This window comes from Simochromis diagramma, unplaced genomic scaffold (genome assembly GCF_900408965.1).
Source record: "Simochromis diagramma unplaced genomic scaffold, fSimDia1.1 OVJJ01000669.1, whole genome shotgun sequence".
Classification (NCBI taxonomy): domain Eukaryota; kingdom Metazoa; phylum Chordata; class Actinopteri; order Cichliformes; family Cichlidae; genus Simochromis; species Simochromis diagramma.
The window spans coordinates 2,432,088-2,452,367 of NW_024387458.1; the positions used below are offsets into that span (position 1 = coordinate 2,432,088).

Consider the following 20,280-nt stretch of genomic DNA (forward strand, 5'->3'; position numbering starts at 1 on the left):
ACTTAAAAAATATTAATATTTAATTAAAGTAGTATTTAAAAGCTTCTGAAAGACGTCTTACACCTGGAAGCACTGAGTAAAATGTTCTTAATTTAAACATTTCCTAACATCTGCAAGTTCAAAAAAACATCTGCATTTGCTGGGGTTCCTGTTTTTTCTTTTTTTAATAGTTTACCCCACTTTAATGCATTTTATTGTTTTATTAGTTCATCATAAGTTTATTAACCTCTTTAAAACATCTATGCGAGAGCTCCTCTGAGCCTGGGGCAATTTCCCAAAGAACAAAAAGAGATCTTTTATCTTACCACGATCACATTTCTTGATCTTTTTTATTCTCTCTTCCTGTTTCATCATAATACAGATGAAATGGATTATTCTTTAATAATAAAAGATTTCCTGGTTTTACTGCTTTCTATTATAATGACTGGACTTAAACCTGAAACATATACCAAAAGACTAATATGTACAACATGAAGAAATGATATGACGCAACGCACCAGATCCAGGTTGTTAAGTAGCCACTGAAGGGTCCATCCTCTGTTCAGTCGATTGCTGTTAACCGCCTCTAAAGCTAAACATCCGCACATGCCAGTGGATGCTGCCCATTGTTGCCCAGACAAAGCAAACTCTGCCCCTAAGTGTAATTCTCTACCGAGCCGTCTCTGTCACCGATCTGTGTGGCGGTCCTCCAGCTCGCCGGTGCATCGCTCTCAGCATCCCCCGATGACCCGCGTCCTTCCTGCTTGCTGAACATGCCCAACCGCCCCATCCTGTCCCAGCTCCACCGAATGAAACAGACTGAGGGTAGCATCCCCTCCTCTCTCCCCTCACCATCTATCTCTTTCTTTCACTCTGTGTCTCCCACGATGGAACTTGGATTCTGGGCGTAGAGGCAGACAGACAGATCTTTGTGGTGCTATCTTCCCCCCTCCAGACTGCGACACAGTCCAGTCACTGTGTGGAGGCCATATTGGGCACCCCTGTCCCCTTCCCCTGACTGGTCATTCCTTACACCCACTTACACTCTTGCTGGGCCATAACAGAATAGCCACTATTGTCTTTTTGCTTAGGGCAGCATGGCACCAGTTAGGACCAGTCAGCAACACTGGAGCCATTATCTGTGAGCTCCATGACATAAGAATGAACTGAGCTTTGGTGATAACTGTGGCATGCAATGAGTTCCACCTACACCCTCATGTTTACCACAAATATTCATAATTCTGACGGAACAATGAGAGAAAAGAAACTCTTAAAGACTATATTAAGCATTTGTTAACTTTCACATTGTCTCTGGCACCACGTTTGGTTTGTGTGCACGCTGCAATGACATTTGTAAGGTATAGTGGGGTATCTGTATATATATATGTAGGAGTATATATACTGTATGAGGGTGGATGTGAAATAATAGATTGAATTTTTCCTTAACATGTAAATGTTTACTCACTCACAACAATGCAAAAGAAGCTGTAGCAGCATATGTTTGGTTGTCTTTGTATTATTCTACTAATACTTTGAGATCTCTCTGTTCATGCATCCATGCACTCTTTATGAATTCATTTATTCCCAGGCCTTTCAGCCCTTAATTTAACCATCACGACTACGTTTCTAACCCTAACCTAATTCTAATCTTAACCCTAAGCCTAAAAGTTGTAAATTTCATGACATTTTAATCAGTCAATTGATCCAAAACTCTCACAAAGGTAGCCCTATGCATGTCAATGTAAGCTCGATTGTGTTTGGTCCTGTGTCCAAACACAATTGCTCAGAATAAGAACAGAAAAATATGCTCACTGAGTGCTTAAAATGAAAAAAAAAAAACACATTACTGAGCTAAGATCTGAGATCCTATTTATAAGTTAATTTCATTTGACAGCACTGACCGGCCCTTACTAAGATGCTGAGCATGTTGATAAGAATGCATCAGGCTCAAAAACCCCAGCAGCCGGGAAGCCTTTAGCAAGATGCACGTTGGCAAAATCAATCATGGCCAAATGGAATTCCCATTATCCCCTAACAGTCCAGTGCATCATGGTTCACTCTCTGCAGGTGCTGAGCTGTAGTGCTGTCCTTGGATAATCATTTAAAGCCAATTATGACGTTTAACCATCCTTTTTGTTTGGCTACAGACGACAGAGCAGCGAGACTGTTCTATAAGTACGAGATAAATAAGGATCATTTTGAGCTGTGAAACATGTAACTGTGCCGAGGCCAGCGATAAAAGAAGCGGGAAATGAGTAGAACATGTCCCCTTTTTTTGCTTCAATTCCTCATTGTGTTTTTATGTGTGTGTGTAGTTGTTCTCATGTGTAATATGAGTGGGTGTGAGCTCCATTAGTCGTTACAGTGCAGCCTGCAATGCACAACAGCTGCATCAGGGCGGGTCCTTGAAACTGGGCTCTGGTCTGAGCCAAGCTCTCGCAATACCGGTGTCTCATTAGGAACTCCACTTATTCACACAGTCCAAGCACAGCCCCACAGCGCTGCAGGATGACAGAAGAGATGGGAATATTGGCTGAAATCCTCCTGCTTCAGCCCTCAGGAATTATCAGACATTAGAAATCTGAGACTCACACCAGCACGGTGTTGAAAGTAATGTCAGGAGCTTTCATTCTTGGAGCCCCTTCATTCACTTCCTCAGTCATTCTGTGGCAGTCACTGCTCTTCCTTTGTAGTTTTTTCATGCTTTTTCTTTGTTTTTGTAATTAAGTGTTCTTCTTCTCTCTTTCTTTCTTTCTTTTATAGTTTTAATATTTTATCCTCATGAAAAAGCCTTCTAAACTGCGTTTGTAGGAAGATATACAGATAAGTTTGAAGTTGAAGTAGAGACGTTAGAGTAAAATGAGACCTGTTCTTGATGAAATGGCAGCAAATAACTGAAAACTAAAATTATGAGAAACGTGAGAAACATGAAATGGAGAGAGACGGATCATTTTCTTTACCTCATTTCCCTTAAAAACAAATACCCCAAATGATGTCACTGGGTGAGGCAGTCCTCAAGGTGCAGTAATGAATCCCTGACTGCCACTACAATACAAACCATATGGCTCCTATTATTTACAGAAGAAAAAACGCCTGCTTTAAAGGATCAGGTTCCAAAATCATAGGAAATAAGTAAGAGAATGTTTTCTAACGTGCACAACGTTGTATACAAATGAATTTGGTTTTAATTGCCAAAGTTTTGCTTTTGATGCCATGAAACCAAATCTGCCTGTCTAGATCATAGACTGTATATAAAAGATGTTGGAAACTGTGATCAGGAACGTCTTTGAAACCAGATGTGACCAGGATCTACCTGACAAAAGAGCGACACTGCACGATCAGACCATAACAACTTGTCAATCACACGGCTAACGGGAACCACAATTTACAAAAAGCACAGCTTGTTGAACTCAGAAAGCCTTGAAATGAGTGATTAACATAAAAACTCTTGAGGAAAGTGTTTGCTGAAGTCCTTTCCTGCAGGTTTCTATACAGTCCAAGCGATAACCTCTGGGGGCTGAAAAAGTCTGCCAACCAAGAAGTGCCCAAAACTGCAGCTCCTTCAGTGGCTGTTTGAGTCACTCTCCATGGACTCCTGTGATAAAACGCATTACAGCATTAAAAAGCAGGTTTACAGCCTGGTAGTAAAACACAGTTTTGTCTGCAGACCCTTTCCTCCCCCATATCAACCGTGCTGTGGGTAAACAGCTTTCAGAACCTATCCCCTGGCATGCCAGCAAGGCCTAAGTTTACGTGTGTGACCACTTTGTGTAGCTGAGCGGAGGCAGTGAAGTGGAACAAAACCACAGGTGACACTACGCTGCTATGTCCATCTATTTTTTTCTGTAAGTAAAAATTGACCTGACTTTTCAGACCCGGGTTGCTTCCATCTATCATTAAAGGTATATTGTGTAGGCATCATAAAGAATAAGAAACAGAATTCTTCCTTATTAAAATAAAATTACCCTTCAGGGTTTTATTTTTTCATTCGACTACATTCAGACGTGAAACTGAGCAAACATTTACATTTCGGTGTATTTGTGCTTTGTTGCAGACCCGCGTTTGCGTGGGCTCGATCCACAAAGTCTCACCACACTCCAGTGCCATAAGTTTATCAGGCAGCATCAGCCCATTAACACACAACAAGGACCATTGTCACATACGAGCAAAAAGGAGAAAGAAAGCATCAGAGTGAGAGGGGAGAATTCTCACTGGGGTTTTGTGCTCTTGCATGCCTCACATACCAACAAACAGCAGTGTAGGCTGGCCGCCTGGACATTATTATACAACAGGCAGATGTTTGTGGGAGAGAGTGAAAGCTAAAGAGCACAGAGTTCATTCTGTAGGGACCTGCAGCGAGGGATTGTGGGATAGGTGGAGATCCAGCTGACCGAGGCCAGCGTAAGGGTGGTGTTCACTCCAGGGACAAACGTTGACGAATGCCAGACACACTAGTCTCCTCCATCTTATGTTACTCTCACACCCTTGATATGCACTTGAATGTGTTATGTTCTGGTACTTTTACTAAACTCCTGAAAGGTTTGCATCAGTTTGTAAATGACTGCACGCATAAATGACTAACCAATGATTAAAAATTGTCACAAGTGAAATTAGGATTGGATATTCTTTAAACTCTGGTTCATTTCACATCGTGCATTCCAACAGCAGAGAAAAAGCACAAATCACTTTAAAGTTGATCAGTGGATTTCGGAGATTTACTCTGTGAGAAAACAGCAAAGGAAAATGGGAGGATCCTGTTTAACTGCTTCTCCTTTTTCAGAATCAGAATCAGAATCAGAAGACTTTATTTATCCCCAAGGGGCAACTAACAAACAACAAAGTGACTGAAAGGTGAATAAATAACTGTAAGTGACTAAAAGTGAATAAAGTGTCGGTAGTATAAGAAGAGTGTAGAGTAGTTTATGTTTATGGGTGTGGGAAATGTTCTTATCGGCTGGAGTTAAAAAGCAGAGTGGCTGAGGGGACAAAGGTGGCTCTCCTCCTCCTCTCAGTCCTGCAGGAAATGCATCGGAGGCGTCGCCCAGAGGGGAGCCATTGAAATGCGGGGTGAAGAATGTGAGAGGGGTCGTTGATGATTTTGGCTGCCTGTCTGAGGGCCTGTTGGCTGAAAACCTGCCAGAGTTCTGACAGGTAGGCCAATGATTTTAGAGCACACTGATGCCGTGTGCTGCAGTCTGTTCCTGTATGAAGGCTGAGGGAGTGGAACCAGCAGCTGATGGAGGTCATGATGCTTTCCAGGAAGGCATAGTAAAAAGTCATCATGATGGGTGTGCTGACTCCAAAGGAGTTGAGTTTCCTAAGGAGGTATAGCCGTTGGTGGCACCTCCTGAGAATCTCTCTGTGTTGGCAGAGAATTTCAGGAGGTTGTCAAAGATGGTTCCCAGGTATTTGTGCTCCTCAGCTACCTCCACTGGCTTCCCGTGGATGGTGGTGGTGACTGAAGCAGCCAGATCCCTCTGCCTACTGGAGAATTCACCACCATCTCTTTGGTTTTGCTCACGTTCAGTTCAAGTTGGAGCTGTCACACCACTCTACAAACTCCTGCAGAGTGGGCCCGTGGTGTTGTGAGGGGCCTGACAGCAGTGACAGGAGAACTGAGTCGTCAGCATATTTAACCAGGTGACAGTTGGGCTGTGTGGATCTGCAGTCATTGGTGTAGAGGATGAAGAGCAGGGGGGAGAGCACACAGCCCTGGGGAGAGCCAGTGGAGGTGGAACGGAGACCGGAGAGAGAGTTGTTGACCCGAACTTTCTGAGTCCTGCTGGTCAAAAAGTCCAATATCCACAGGATTAGCTGATCATCCAGGTGAAATCGGGTGGAAAGTTTAGTGGCCAGGATATGAGGCTGCAGAGTGTTGAACGCTGATGAGAAACCAGCAAAAAGAAGTCTGGCGGAGGAGTCAGGGAGCTCCAGATGTTTGTGGATGGAGCCCAAGATGAAGATTTTTGCGTCATCGACACCTCTGCGTGCACGGTAAGCAAACTGGAGTGGGTCCATCAGGGGTCATTTGCTCTTACCATGTGCTGTTTTATGATCTTCTCCACGGCCTTCATCACCAGGGAGGTGAGGGCCACAGGACGAAGATCATTCAGAGACTTTGGGTTGTTTTTTTGGGGGATGGGGATGACTGGAGTGTTTCCACAGCTGGGGGACGGTGTGACTGTCAACTGAGTGTTGAAATAGAGTCCGGAACACACTTCCTAGTTGCCCTGCACAGTGTCTCAGAATTCGACTGCTGATGTTGTCAGGGCCGGGTGAGCTCCTCTCCCTGGTCCTCCTGAGGGCTCTCACCACGTCCTCAGCCCTGAAGCTGAGTGCAGAGCTGCCAGGTTTGAGTGAGGATCTGGACTCCTCAAGCTGGGACATGTTGTCCGTCTCAAACCTGGTGTAGAAAGCGTTGAGGTCGTCAGGGAGGGAGGAGGGGTTGCTGCCCTCCACCTGGAGGGTTGCTGCCCTCCACCTGGATGGTTCTGGGGGTGGTGACCACAGTATTCACAGAGGCCATGGTTTTGAGGCCCTGCCAGGCTGAGTGGAGGTCCCCTGTGGAGAATTTTTTTTCAAGTGTGTTTTTATACTCCAGTTTAGCAGTTTTTATGGTTTTTATTTATCTTGACCTCCCTGTTGACCTCCTTTTTGTCCAGTGCAGAGCCGGTGAAGAAAATCCTGAAAAAGGATTTTTTTGTTTTTTACACCTTTACAGGTCCCTGTATGTTTTTTTTTAACCATGTCACTCGCTGGTTTGCTGGCTCCCATTTTGAAGCCTTTTTGGCCATCATCATCGTGCATCTGACTGAACTAATAGTAGGCCCGCCCTAAATCATGGCCTGCTTTATTGTCCTTTTTGACAGTAATGGGAACCATAATTTAAAATGGTGGAACTGAAACCATGAACTCATCAGGAAGGTGTTTAGCTGGGTTGTTTTCTTATTGACTTCTACACAGTCACACCTATTCTCCAACTGCCTCCTTACTGGCCACTAGAGAGAGTGTCCAAGTAAAGCCCTTCTGCACTGACTTCACTCTTCAGCCTCTTTGAAAATGCTCCAGTTTAATTCAAAGTTCCTGCCCGTGTCTGTGTTTGGAGTACTCGTGCTTCCTTGGAAAATATGACGTTACTGTTTGTTTACTGGAAGAACTGAAAGGAATTTCTAAAAGCTGAAGAACTCCACTCGGACCTTTTTTGTGTTTTTTATATATATATATGGTATAAAAAAAAGAGCCCAGAATAAATGGGGTCATATGGAGCCCAAAATATAACATTCATGGTTAAACAAATTCTATTTTTCCCAGCAATATTCCATATATTTTATTCAATATCATGAGACGGGTTGAAAGTGAGAGGGGGCTTGAGAATAGAAATGAGCACTACTTCTAATGTGCAGGGAGAAGAGCATGGTTAATGACCGGTTTTATTACCTGATCAAGCTTGTTTTGATTCAGTCAGCACTTTAAATAGAACACAGTGTGAGTAGAAAATAAAGTCTTTATAGGAAAAATTTTAAATAGCAAATCATATCTGCTCAACTCTGTGGGCATTTTTTAAAACACCGAACAGTGACGATAAACTGCTTAATTTTAATTTTGCTAAAAAAAAATTAACCTTTATTTGTACAGGTAGTTCACTGTAAACTGGATTCAAACATAGAAAACAAAGGAAGTTAACGTGCAGTGTTAACTTTAAAAACTCGTGGATTGGGAAGTCCTCGTTACACCCCGTGGAAACAAAATTTAAAAGTAAAAAATCCAAAAGGTCGAGTAACAAAACTGTTCTTTAAACTGCAAGTGTTGCTGGAGCTTTGACCTGCACAGAGGGATTTGTAGGAAAAGAAGTTCCTCTTTGTATTAGTAATGCCATGGCACCACAAGCCACATCCACCCTTTTGATTTGAGGCATGAAGTAAGCAGCAGCAGAGAAATTAGTTGTAGCAGCGTCCTGATTGCAGTCACCTTCAACCACAACAGCCAGCTGCTCCTGATGCACAAACAGAGGCTTCTGTTCTGCACTGTGCTTCTTAATGTTTGTTGGAGTTATTGCTTGGAAACGAGTGCCATAGCACGAGTATGTTGTAAAGAAAAAACACAACTGAGTAATCAGCATGCAAACAAACATTAACATGTTTTATTTCGTTCAGAAATGGAATCAACGCTAGATAAAAGTAAAATAAAGATAAAAATTGTTCTTTTTTTAATCCAGAGAAGTTATTTTAACTATTTAGCTTAATTTACCTCCTGTTATCGAGCATTAAACACGCTGTAGTTTAAAGATGGCAGTCTAGGTCATATACAGCCCACTTTGACCAAACAGACTGAAATATTTTCCAATTTTCCAATCCCATCCAGTCGAATGGAGTCTTTGCCAGGCCGATTCTGGCCCCCGGGTCTTATGTTTGATACCCTTGCATTAGGTGAATTGCAGGGAAATTTTGGTCCAGCGGATTGGCTCCAGCCCTGGCTCAGCTAAACTGAGCTGAACTCACCTGATCGAGCTGGTTGCTTGGCGACTGGCAGGGACACCTCAGTGAGCGGCAGGATGTAGACGTCAGGACTGCCCTGGGAGGCCGGCGAGGCCAAGGTGGACATGTCTGCATGGTACTCCTCCCCGTCCACATTCTTGAATTCCTGCAACACGCCAGGAAACATGCACAAAAGGTCAAAGGTCAAGCTAATGAAGAGTCTGCTCCCACATGGGAAAAAAAAAGAAAATTCAAAACTGTAAAACAGTGCGGAGTAAAATTTCAATAATTATGCAACTTCAAACTTAAGCAGCATTTAATTTGAGAGTCAGCTCCTTAAAATGCAACTCGCACATTAGAAGTGAAAATTCTCCAGAGACTTCCGCCGTTTTGTAATTTGAGGAAAATATTCATGATGGAAACTTGCTGTGTGTTAATGCATGTTAAATCAAAGCATGGAGGGTTCTTTCATACCAATGAAAACACTGCAGCTTTTGGCCCTGTGCATTTATATTACAATGATGTCAGTGGGAGCTGACAAGTCTTCCACATTAAATGATGAGCAGACTCCTAAATCTATTAAAGAAACAACAACTTTATAACTTAAACTTCAGCGTTTTCTCAACTTCATTATTCAACCTGAGTTCAATTAACTAGCATTTTTATAACATTATGGGAACCTACTGAAACTACCTCACACCTGTACCCATCAGACCGTGTGTTGTCAAAATATATCTCATGGTTTATTACAGCCCATGAGTGCAACAAGAAACATTACCGTTGTAGTCGTCGCAGCAGACTGAACCTTAATCTGAACAAACACAGCTGCTGTCAAGAAATGGAACAGCATCACCTCACTAATGATTCATGATTTAAACTTTTATTTTTCAGTCATTATCGGCCCATTCCTTGTGCCTAACCATTTCAGGAAGAATGTCGGTCTTGGTGGTTTCTTCCTGTTAAAACCTTTCTTCCAAGAAAGCTTGTCTAAGAGAGTTCAGGCTGAAAAATACAGGTGCTCATACCAAATATTGACTGACAAGCTCCTTTATAATAAAATATAAAGAACAATATAAAGCTCAAGACTTTCGCACCTTTAACTTTGTAGCTTTGCACTACAAACTCTTCCATGCTGGATTGCATCATACAGTTCAATCAGGCTGCTGTAGGCCTGTGAGAGGGGAGGGGCCAGGGCGATCCTCCGTTATCATCACTGACCCTCAACAACAGAAAACAGAGATTTTTGTTGTTTTTGTTTGCACCAACCCTGATTATTGTGGCACTGATGTATGGTTATGTAGAAAGTTGATGATATTTTGGCACAAGCACTGAAGCAGAGCTGAGATAAACTGAAACAAGCTGTCCTGGCTCGGTTCTGCGTTTCTGTGAGCTGTTTGTAAAACTGTTGGAGAGTCGCAGTGTAAACAAAGCCAGTCTGGAATGTCCAGAGATTATTAGCTCTAAGATTACATGTATCTCAATCCTCTTCTGAGATAAGCTTGATGACTTATGCGTTTTGGAAACATGTAGAGGACAGACTGGAGACGAGAGCTTCGCTGTCTTACTTTCACTCCACAAAAAAATGGTTTTCTTTAAATTAAATTTTCATGCAAAATTGACAATGAACATATTTATTAAACACTAAGGCACAAAGGGGGTCTTTTAACGTGATTTACTACCAATTTAGACAATCCCTCTGCTTCACAGGCCCTAAACAGCAGCAGGCAGAGTGATCAATGCATCTGCGAGTGGATTAGGGAGGTTGGTGTCACACCCACATCCCTGGCAAGACAGATCCTTTAACATGTTTAAACATCAAATTGAACTTGAAAGAAGCTGAAAACAAGAGATGAGTAAGGTAACTTGTTTTAAATTGTTAACAAAGAAAAAACAAAGAAAAACTGTGCCCACATTTGTAAAAATGTTGTATGAATGAACATAGTGAAGAATCTATAATACTAACTATACTAAAAATCAACTTGCACTCTAAACCACTATTGAGAAATGTGAAGAATAAATGCTGTACTACAAACTAACAACAAAGACAGAAAAAAAAGGGCTTCTTTCTCTGCCAGGGCTGAACAATTTTGCACAACAGCTGCAAAGCTGAATTTCATGAAACTTGGTGGAGAGGCGTGGCATCGTCAAAGGAAAAAGACATTAAATTCTGGAGCACATTCACATTTTTTAAATATTAGCTCACTTTGGCTGTTAATATTCTTTTGAATGTTGCATAAAATAGGTCACAGGTCTTGTTTCTAATTCAATTTAAAAAAATGCATTTAGGAGCTGGTGAAAGCCTCCGTCTGCTGAACGTAGTCACACATCGATGAAGCAATGAACGAGGAGGGGAGGGAGGTGGTCACACACACACACTCACACACACACACACACACACACACACACACACACACACACACACACACACACACACACACACCGGATGTCAGAATAAAATCTCTCAGATGGGAGCTGGAAAGCAGCGGTGTCCCATCGCTGGAAAAAACTGACCTTCTGCGGCCCTCTGAAACACCCACACAAACACATGCACACATAAACACATGCACACATAAACACCTCCATCTCACGCCTCATCCTGTCTGTCCCCCAAGAAAGTGGGTGCGCACACACACACACACACACACAAACACATATTAGTGCACCCCCCCCTTCTTCAGATCCAAATCTTCACACGGCCCTGCTCGCCCTCCTATTCAACATGTGGTTTCACTCTCCACACTTTCCACACTGGCACACACACACTGTCACTGCAGACTTGCGCACACACACACATACAACAGCATTTACACAACACCATAAGCATCCCATTCTGTGAGTTCTGCAGTCAAAGTGTTTAATCTATGGCTGCAAAAAATGTGTACTTTTCATTATTGTGCACAAATTTTGTCCTGTAATCAGTCCGAAACCTAAAGGTTCTGCAATCGTATAAAACAGATAAAAGCAGCACACGATTTCCAGAAATGTCACTTTATAGAAATGTCATCTTTGCTTGACTCATGAAAAAATCAAAACTAATAAAAGGGGAAAAATCTTAACAACAAATGCATTTGTTGTTGAGATAAAGAAAATCTCTCAACATCTTTGGATTTCCTTTGCAAAATGTCTGTTTCCAATATTTACTTTAAACTTTCCTTCTTAGTAACAATAAATAAATTCTCTACAACATCATCTGCAAGCTTACCTCTCCCCAAAATCTGCAGGTGAAGATGACATCCCAAATGCCCTCAAATTTGGGTTACAGCATCTCAACCTCTTTTTTTCCCCTTACATACACACTGAGTGCCCCCCCGCCCCACTTCACGGCTCCCATTGGTTGAGGGCAGCAGGATGATGGCAGTGGCAGGAAGAGCGGCTGCAGCAAAAGGCTTCATCACGCTGCACTGAGAGTTTCACTGTTGCTCCACAGAGAAGGAGGAACACAAAGGTTTGCAGCTTGACCACTGAGTGTCCCTGGGATTACTGGGGATGGAGGGAGAACCAGAAAGGGGGGGGGGGGGGGGGACACAGAGGAAGAGGGAGGAGCAGTATCTCCCAGTTCACAAGTGGGACTGAACTTATGGTTATCTCATGAGGGGAGAGGGGAGAAACTGAGCCTCCAGAAAAATGTGTGAGAGAAAAAAATACAAGTGGGAGGAGGAGGAGGGATGAAGGGTGAGGGAGTAGAGGTGGGGGGATGGGGGGTATTCACATACTATATGTGTGACATCACTCGCTCTCTTTCTTTCTCTACTAAAAGCCAGAGAACATCTGCGGGGCAGTCCCCTTCTCCACAAAACCAAGAAAAAAAAACAGCCAGATGTATTTTTTATTAACACAACGCTTGTAAGGACATTTCTTTCACTGCTTTTCTCTCTGCCTTTTAACCTTTGACCTCACTGACCTTAGTCTACACTTAAGTTGACTAGCTCTATAACTTATTTAGGTTTTCTAAAAATTCCCTTGCTGTGGATCATGTTCCATGTGCCGACTGTATGTGTGAAACTTGCCTGTGGGCTTCCTCCGACAGTCTAAACAAAAACGCTTGTTAGATTAACTGGTTTGATGACGTTGGCTGTGGATGTGAAGCAGATCGAGGGATTAAAGGGCGCCGAGGTATTGAAGCTGTACATTAAGAATAGAAGAGCAGAGGAACTATTCATGGTCGAGCGACCTTAAGCTGTATAACTGAGAGACTTTCACTATGAAAACTGTTTGAGTCAAACACTGCTGCTGTTTTAATAGACTGGTATACAGCAAATTAAGATATTTAGGAAGCAGGTTTACTGTTATTATTATTACATTATTATTGCTTCTTTTTGTGGCTCAGTTTAGATTTTGCTTCATACTTGTCTGATACAGCTCTTTTGACAGGATTCAAATTATCTATGTAACATGTGTCCTTTTTTAATTAGATGAGATGATAACAAACAGCTTAAGCAGACCAAATCTCCTAAATTCGACTCTCACCTCCCTGCTACTGTCTGCAAAACACAGAGACCTTTTCGCTCTTGCCCCCCCTCCTCAAAGTGTTTTTTCCTATCTCTAAAAATCCCCCTTCCTTCTCTGGGAGAAGCTGTGTCTAATTCCAGATGGGGCCCCGAGGCCGGATGCACTGCAGGCTCATGGGTATGCCCTTCCTCACGCCCTTGCGCCCTCTCACTTCCCTCTCTTCCCACTCCTCTCAACAGGTTTTTGAAGTGGGTGGTCCAACCAGCCAAAGACAAAAACCAGACATGAGGCACATCATATATATTCACTAGGAATCAGTTTTTGTAACATACAGCCTGACAACCCATCATGCATTTAGTGCTGAAGAGAGAACAGGATCTTATGCAAAAGACATTCCTGATCCAGAGTGAGAGGAAGTGGTGAAAAAAAGGAGATGAGAAGAGACCTAAAGGCGAACATGTCTCATTATTAAAACAATCTTACATGTCCCTGCCTCTGTGAGGAAAGGTTATCTGGCAGACCTAATCACACTCATTCAACAGCTTCACAGTAGCATAAATGATTCTGCAATTTCCTCTAAAGCGCCTTGAATTATATTAATTCCTTACATAATGATGCAACATAAATTAATAAAGTAAAGAATGAATCATTAATATGGAGCACAGTAGAGGCTTGCTGTGGGAGACCAAAGAGAATGCCGTATTAACAAAGCAAAGAAATTAATTATTTTTTAAAAATATTTGTTTTCTTGTGAAAAAAAAAATATATAAAAACTTTTGCACCCACATTTTGAAAAAGGTGCAAATAGGATATTTTAGAATTTTTTTGCATAAGTGTTAGTTAATGCTAACATGCTAAACCTGGACTGTGAACGTGCTATTAGGTGAAAGGAAATGATTACCAAGTAATTCTTAGCCAATGAGAAGAGGCCATGTCTTCACTAATCATGGTGATGTCTTTGTAATGCTACAGTCACAGTAGAGAAAACAGGGTCCAGTCTGTTTAATGTGCTCGGTAAAAATTGCAAATCTGTTTCCATAGGCAGCACGGTGGCACGGTGGTTAGCACTGTTGACGCACAGCAAGAAGGTCCTGAGTTCAATTCCACCATCAGGCCGGGGTCTTTCTGTGTGGAGTTTGCATGTTCTCCCCGTGTTTGCGTGGGTTCTCTCCGGGTACTCCGGCTTCCTCCCACCGTCCAAAGACATGCAGCTTGTGGGGATAGGTTAATTGGATAATCCAAATTGCCACTAGGTGTGAATGTGCGAGCGAATGTGAGAGTGAATGGTTGTCTGTCCCTGTGTGTTAGCCCCGCGACAGACTGGCGACCTGTCCAGGGTGTACCCTGCCTCTCGCCCTATGACAGCTGGGATAGGCTCCAGCGCCCCCCGCGACCCTGAAAAGGATAAGCGGAAGCGAATGGATGGATGTTTCCATTTATTGTAAATCTGACTTATATCAAACAGGAATTTAAATTAACTGCTTACATTCAGAGTCCAGCCAGAACCCGGACTGGACTCCAGGTAGGTGATGTAGGTGCTGTAGGACAGCAAGTTAACTAAAACATTACATACTTTCTTGGCAACCTTGCTTTCATATAGGAACCAGTATAAAACCAGTTGCCAACTAGTTGAGCCGAGTCTGCAGACAAGTTGCCCTTGTTGGCAAAGACTGGCTCAGATTGATCGCTCCATGTTTGGCAATCTATGTGTTTATAAACTGGATGACATTATTTGCAAATCATGTCATCATGTCTGAGAGCGACTGCACTCAGTGCTTCATCTTCAGCATCCTTTGTCTAATCTATCCACTATCCCTCCACGACACATGTCCAATCCATTTCAGCCTTGCCTCGGTCAAAACTCATGGACTACACATAAGAGGTGGTGAGAATGACGATGAATGCAAGTACTCTGCTGGCTAACTTTGGACCCTGATTGCATGGATTTTAATGTGGCATGAACCAACCACTAAGCATTGCTGCTGACCAAGTAGACTATCCCCTCTCCCCCACCCCCATTTCAAATAGGAAGTGAACTCCCTGATGAGTCGTGGCAGAGCACTGCTGGTTGGCTGTTAGGTGAGATGTTTTAAGGCATGTCCAGCTGGGAGGAGACAGTGGGCAGATCAGAGAGTTTAACTTAGTTTCAAACAGTTTCCATTGTGGATTTTGTTATTTTCTATTTAATTTTCTGTTAAATGTTTAAGTCTGTCTTACAGTTTTCAGTTAAATAACAACCTCCCTCTGTTTCTTGTTATTTTCTTGCTGGTGAGACTGTCCAGAGGAAAAATACAGAGATGAAGGCACCTGCTACGACCTGTGAGTGCACATACTGCAGGTTTTCATTCAAACCCTGATTGTAAACAACCATATACTTGTTTACAGCACAGCTGCAAAAGGATACTCAGCTCACAATAAAACAGAATAACTGCAGACAAGGGCACATATTCAAGTATTTTTGTACACACCATCTTCCTTGTTCCTTGTCCTATTTTCTCGGGTGCCATGACCCATTTCAGCGTTTTGCTCAGAAACGGGGTCTACATCAGCCACAAGACGGTTCTGAAAAGCTGCAGGCCTCCGACCACTCCACAGACACAGACAATACCACCTCTGTGTGCTATTTATCCTTCTTTCCACTTCAACATGAGTATAAGTGGGTGAAGACAGTATGTGCCGATAATGGTCATCTGATAACAAACTGTGAGGAATGTTCTGCTTTTAGGCCATTTGCAGTAACACTTATGGGCAGGGAAAGCAAGCATGCACATCTCTATGCAAGAGTCCAACTCATGCTTTAATTTATGCGCAAATGTGTGATTTGACTCTATGCCTCAGATGTAATCATATTTCACATGGAAGCAGATGGAGAGGCGCACCTTGAAGCCAATCTTGCCCTTCTTGCAGCAGAGGCAGGCCAGCATGAGGAAGACGAAGGTGAAGAGACCCGAGAACGAGATGGCCACCACAGCCAGGGATGATGACCAGGACAGTTCACTCAGTGGAGCGCCATCTGCAGGACACAGAGTGACAGAACGAGAGTGTTAGCAGTGGGATGAGATTCAAGTGATCAAATTGTACATTAAAGCATCTTATTAAGGCACAAAAGCATGCAATGACATTAAGGCCTTTTCATTGCATTTCTTTCTTATGATATCTCATATTTTCATTTACAAGTCAAATGCTTGATTCATTGCCTAAAGTCGTGTTTTTGATGGAAATTAAATTCTCGGAAACATTATAGTCTTCTAGCAGTTACCCAGAACCACGTTACACCTCTGCACAGTACAACGCCGAAATGAAAGGTTGTGGAATTTGCTTTTTTATTACATTTTGTATATACGATACAGACATTTGATGGTGATTTGAAAAAAGAAATGACACTGGCTAACTTTAATTTGTTGTAACCAAATAAAAAGGATGTTTTTGTATAATAAGATTCAGGGGGATGAGTTGAAGCGTTATTATTTTGCTTTACTGCAGTGCCCTAGAAACAAGCTCATACTGCAACAACCTCTGCCTGATGTGCATTTTTATGATGGTTTTCTACTCTGTCCTATTCAAAGTCTGCTGCTAAGACTAAATGGAGTTATCATGGAAATACAACCTGATCATTTCCAAAGAAATGGAAGTCTTTGGGACACCAACATGAACAACTGGAAACATGGTCATACAATTCACAAGTTCTAATGTCACGCAGAGCTTCATGGATTCGCTCCTAATCAGCTCTCCAGAAACGCAGTCTGTTCATAACAAATAGTGCCTGTCATAGACCCAGGTCATCACACTCCTGCAGGCTGCCCTGAAAGTAACTCAAATAATGAGCAAATAATGAGATCAAGCCCTTCAAAAATTCATTATACAAAGGAAGTACATGTACTCAAACACTGTACTTGCATGTCACAGTCAGATATTTTCATTTTTACTCTCCTATACATTTATTTGTTTATGTAATACACTAATTATTCTGTAGATTCTAATCAGCATGTAATATGTATGTAATATTTTATATAACAATAAAACTGCATTGGTACAGTAAGATCGGGCCTACCTTTACCACCTTGTCATAAACATGTATTTTAATCAGTGTCCTGTTTTGCAGAATGAGCATTGTTACTTTTCTCTGTGTTTGTGTGTCATCTGTGTTTTAGAAATGCAGCAGCAGTAACAATAAAAAAGACAGAAAACACCAACAAAATTCATCAAAGAGTGTGTTTGTCTGAGACTATTTGGGACACGCTGCTAATTGGCTAAGCTCATCTCAAAGTCTTGTATGTTACACGTAATTATCACACTCCAATTATTTAGCATGTCGAGGACAGATGTATGTTTTTGTGGTTTCCATCACATTCATTGAAACTTGCGTAACTTTGTGGACCTTCTAAACCAGGGCTGCCCAATCCCAGTCCTCGAGAGCTACTATCCTGCAGCTTTTAGATGCATCCCTACTCCAACACAGCTGAATCAAATGGTTTGATTACCTCTTCAGCATGCCATCATGTTTGGCAAAGGCCTGATAACAAGCCATTCATTTGATTCGGGTGTGTGGGAACAAGGATGCATCTAAAAGCTGCAGGACGGTAGCTCTCGAGGACCGGGATTGGGCACCCCTGTTCTAAACGTTCCCTGTTAGTGTTGGTGTTGGTGCAGCAGACGTGGAGCCTGCACTTCATCCATGATGAGAGATTTCCTTGCTTTCTGCGAGTCATAAAGATTAAAAAAAAGAAGATTTTTCTGGATAAAAGCCAGAAGATAATGTCTGTCCTGCACCGCTGACTTATGAATATTAGCAAAATTGAGCAAATGAAAATGTGGGACACTGTCTCAGGATGTGGGACAGGCCTACCAGGCATAGAAATCCTCTGCAGTCCCACATTAAGTCAAACACTGGACAACCATGTGGGACATTTTACAGAGAGTCTTCAATTTTTATCTTTCCAACTTGGAAGCTAAAGTTTGTTTTTTAGTCTTATGTTATAGTTGTATGTAGTTCCTTTTCTCCTCTCACAACACCTGTAAAAAATGCTAACTACCACATCAGCTTCTTTCCTGATTGGTAATCATAGCATGGGTTTCAGGGAGCTTTTATACATGTGTTCACTCTGGTAAAGTGAACACACGTTCACACTACAATCAGCCTTACAATAAATGCTTTTCACACACAATATCATAGCATGCACAACAAAGCAGAAATTAAAAAGGACTGAAAAAGCAGATCACCACACTGACGGCACCCTGTGAGGAAGATGATAAGCACCTTCGCTCTCCTAAATTCACAGTTTTTCAGTCTTAGAAATCTCGACAACCAACCCGGTGGTATAATTAAAAACGAGATCCAAATGTAATCATGTTACAATATTAATGAAGCTGATTTATAATATTTACACACTCCAATCCTGGCTCAGAAACCCAGTGCTGCTCTCTCGTGAGGTATTTTCTTCAGTCTCTGTCTCAAAGCAAAGCTTCGGTGGCTTGAATTATCCTCCATGTGGGCTTCGTGCATCCTGTCCAATCTCATAAATAAAATCTTGTTCCCAGTTTGCCCAGTTTGGGCAGTAGAGCATGTTTCCCCCCTCGTTTTCCGACAGCTTCCGAAATGCAACCGTTACCAGGGAAACAGATTGGAAGGACGGCCAGGCAGGATTGCCTTCAGCTGTAAATCTCTCACACCAGTTCCTGCCAACACCAGTGCCACCCAGCTCCACACACACACATATATACATAATAAACAGAGCACACAGAGTCATTTCTGCTGCCAGTTTGTGCTGATCCTCTGAAAGCTGGTGCAACTGGCTCTCAGTGAGTATTGGGCTCTTAGTATAATTGGACAGAGAGGGAGCACTGTTGTTTGGGAGGCTGGCCGGCAGAAAGAAGGAAGAGAACATGCAAATTTAACAGTTAAATACAGGATTAGCTGGCCAGCTCAGGGGATTTTGGAAGTCAGCCTCTGAATTTGAATTTTACAGATTTTTTTTAATAAAACTGGAAAAATAAAACAGTGGTCCCTTAACAGTGAAGCATGATGCCGTCGAGTGGGAGGAAGAGGTGAAAAAGTCAGCTTTCTAAAATTAGTCAATATCCATTTAGCGCTTAGCGATACTACACAAGAAGATTTACATTCAGTTACCTTTATTGTCAGGGGGATAATTACAGAGCACAGACGCACAGCCCAAGTCTGTTGTGGTTTATTTAAAACTCTCTTGCTGACAAATTCACACAGCATGTATATTAATATCTGAGGACTACAAACAGCCTATTTGCCAGAAAAATTAATACATGGCATTTAAACCCCGCTGGTGCATTTTCATTACGAGCCCATGTAAAACTGTTATGTTACTACCTCTTGTTATGCATTTCTTTCTACACGTACAAAGCATTGTTATCTGGTGCAATTTTGTATTCGTGCTATCCTATATTATTGCTTCATTTTTGCCAAAAAAGCACACATAAGCTGTCTTCATTACAAAGTCAACACCATCCAACTGCTCCAAGTATTCACAAGAGTGTCACATGTGCATTAAACAGTTGTAGAAAATGGACACCTAAACTTGTACAGTTGTTAAAGATCCACTGATTTATATTTGGACGCTTGGCTCTGTTCACAGCACAGAACAGAGCAGGCATCACCAAAAACAGAGGTGAGCAACTCACCTGGACAGGGTAAAGCACCTCAAGCTAGCTAGCATCATAGGTTTGCATAGGTAATTCATTTTTAGGGTAGTGGGTGATTCAAATCATACCTGGGACATTTGGGAAGTGAAGTATTTGTATTCTCTAAAGCTGTTCTTGTGTTTGACTTCCTGCGGCCCTCATCTGCTCTGTGCAGCTGGAGGTGACCTCCTTAAAAAATTCATCTGACACTATTTTAAGCAATGCAGAGCAGAGAACTGCTTCTCGTGTGGCTGGTTGAATGTCAAACATTGTCTTGAGTGTTTGGGAAGGTAATTGATGCAACTAATGTATTCCCAGAGTATAGCACATATACCTACATATAGCAAATTTATGAAGCATTATTTTAAAAAAATGCAAATTAAAGTGTGCCATAGTAGGATTGTGTAGAAATACGGAGGAAAGTGTTACCATCTTATGTCTAAGCTTTTTCCAGTGGAAAAATGAAGGTAGACTCTGAAAAAAGCTTAGACAGCAGTTAGCAAAGCTGCTATATCTGAAGAGAGTGCAGGAGGAAAAAGAGAGAAAGGCTAGTGATAATATATTGGTGCAGTCATGCGATGCTGTTCAGACCTGTAAATGTTATGTGACAGGTAATGCTTGAGTCTGTCTTTGTAACGGTCCAGAATATAAAAGAAATGCCTTGTTTTTGTCTCTTCTTCACCAGCTGTGTAAAATCAATGCTATTGACCACTAATTCTAATGACAT

General features: G+C 42.1%; 1 protein-coding gene across 4 annotated transcripts in view; it reads right to left on the reverse strand.

The window, feature by feature from the left end:
* Positions 1–20,280, reverse strand: part of aatkb (apoptosis-associated tyrosine kinase b) — a 70,005-nt gene that overhangs the window by 16,134 nt on the left and 33,591 nt on the right. For 2 of the 4 annotated variants that reach the window (XM_040014442.1, XM_040014443.1), the window contains exons 2-3: positions 15,782–15,915; positions 8,478–8,619 (exon numbers count right to left, since the gene is read on the reverse strand). In XM_040014442.1, the coding sequence (XP_039870376.1) occupies positions 8,478–8,619; positions 15,782–15,915 (276 nt within the window). Of the gene's footprint in view, positions 1–497; positions 938–8,477; positions 8,620–11,655; positions 12,975–15,781; positions 15,916–20,280 lie in introns of those variants that run through there. The other 2 variants (XM_040014444.1, XM_040014446.1) reach the window with 2 other exon arrangements.